The 1,643-nt window shown below is 57.2% G+C and overlaps 1 protein-coding gene across 1 annotated transcript in view; it reads right to left on the bottom strand.

Moving 5' to 3' along the window:
- The window catches only part of POSPLADRAFT_1140603 (hypothetical protein), a gene marked incomplete at both ends in the record, with an annotated part of 1,714 nt that extends 279 nt beyond the window's left edge, over positions 1-1,435 (bottom strand). The window contains one exon of the mRNA XM_024485194.1: positions 345-1,435. Coding sequence (XP_024339909.1) covers positions 345-1,435 — 1,091 coding nt within the window. The remainder of the gene's footprint in view (positions 1-344) is intronic.
- Between the last annotated feature and the right edge of the window lie 208 nt (positions 1,436-1,643).

Below are 1,643 nucleotides of genomic sequence, written 5' to 3'. Positions count from 1 at the left end.
AGTCGAGAATGACCATACCCCAAGCGAAGAGGAGCAGAGACTTGAATGAATAACCAGGTCGAACTTAGGGTTCGACCGACTAATGGTACAACTACTTATACAAGTACCGACTGCGCACGGACCATCGTGTCTATGTGGTCGTGTTAGTGAAGAAAGAAACGTAGTGGTACGATATCAGGCACGAAGTGCGCACGGACCCCATTATGTAAGCTACATAATGTTCAACCTGCGGGTGAGCGCTAAGACAGGCGCCAGTATGGGCGCTAGTAGTACAAGGAATAGAACGGAAAGACAAATGTTTCATTACCCCCCTACCAGAGTCGAAGTCCCATTCGACTACTTACTGCTCACCATCTCCATACAACTCCCAATCTACGCCGTCGTCCTCCTCTTCGTCGAACCACTCCTTGCGCGCGTTCCTCCCTACGTTCATCCATTCCTCGCCAGAGAGGTGCTTCTGATTCGGCCAGGAGCTATCCCACATCCATTGAGTGGTGTCCGGTGTCCAGTCGGGATCGACTTTGCGAAAGACGACGGGTGTATCGGGGCGGGGGCGCGAAGATCCCGCGACGGGACTGGCGGGGGGTTCGGGGTTAGCGCTACGCGGTGGAGGGATGGGTATCGCTTTCGTCTGCCTTTCTTTCTCCTTCCTCTCCTTCGCCTCATTGATAATTCCTTCGAGGAACACGTTGTCGACGACCACCCCCACGCGTCGCGCAGGTTCTTCAGGTGGTGCGGATACGTGTCGCTTCATCGGCCTGGTTCCGCACTCTCGCTCCAGGTGTCCAGGGGCTTCTTTTCTGCATCCTGCGCATCGTACGTCCGGACAGTCCCGTGCCCAGTGTCGAGACGATCCGCATCGCCTGCAGCTTCCCTTCGGGGTCCAACCAGGGTTGGGTTGCCAGTCAGCCGGGATGGTAGTGCTCCGCGGCGTTGCTTGGAGGAAAGGGGATGGGATTGGGGGGCGCCTGAAGGCAGACGTCGGTAGGGGTGCGGGTAGGGGTAAGTACGCATTGGGGATGGCGCGCGGGATGAATTTGTTGTGTCGTGCCCGGATGCTGCATGGTAAGAGCGGTTGAAAGCGATGGGCAACTTTCAGATTGTCGAGCCGGATGAGCTCGGTGAGGACGCGGTCGTCCTGTTGGCGTAGGAGCCGCTTGTGGTGGTCGATGGCCTCGTCGGCTGCCTTGACAGCCTCGTCGTATTCGCGGCGGGCGGAGAGATACGCTTCTAGTGCAGCGCGGTCGGTGGCATTGGTTGCCTCGGGGTTGTGGGCTTTGAGCTTGTTGAAAATGTCGGTGGGATTAGTGAGAAGGAGCGTCAGCAAGGTGCTGTCACCGACATGGGTGTGCTTAGGGGTGTAGATTGAGAGCCTTTTCCCGCCTTCAGTCGAGGGGGCGTTGAACTGGTCGAGGAACGAGAGGGTGGAAGACATGTTGGTGCGAGTGGGGATGTAGCGACTGGGTAGAGCTGCTATCGTTTCAGCTCAAGTCCTTCCTGTTCTTATACTCTGCCAACACTTCGTCCGCCGTCCCAGTCAGGTTCGCTTCGGGCTCCCATGAGTCATCGGCTGTTGAGTAACCCTTCCACCTGACACGATATTCGCGGCGTCGCATCCTCTTGTTCTCTCGGTGTCCGATGAT

This window comes from Postia placenta, assembly GCF_002117355.1.
Source record: "Postia placenta MAD-698-R-SB12 unplaced genomic scaffold POSPLAscaffold_6, whole genome shotgun sequence".
Taxonomy (NCBI): domain Eukaryota; kingdom Fungi; phylum Basidiomycota; class Agaricomycetes; order Polyporales; family Adustoporiaceae; genus Rhodonia; species Rhodonia placenta.
This window is presented reverse-complemented; position numbering and strand designations above follow the sequence as displayed.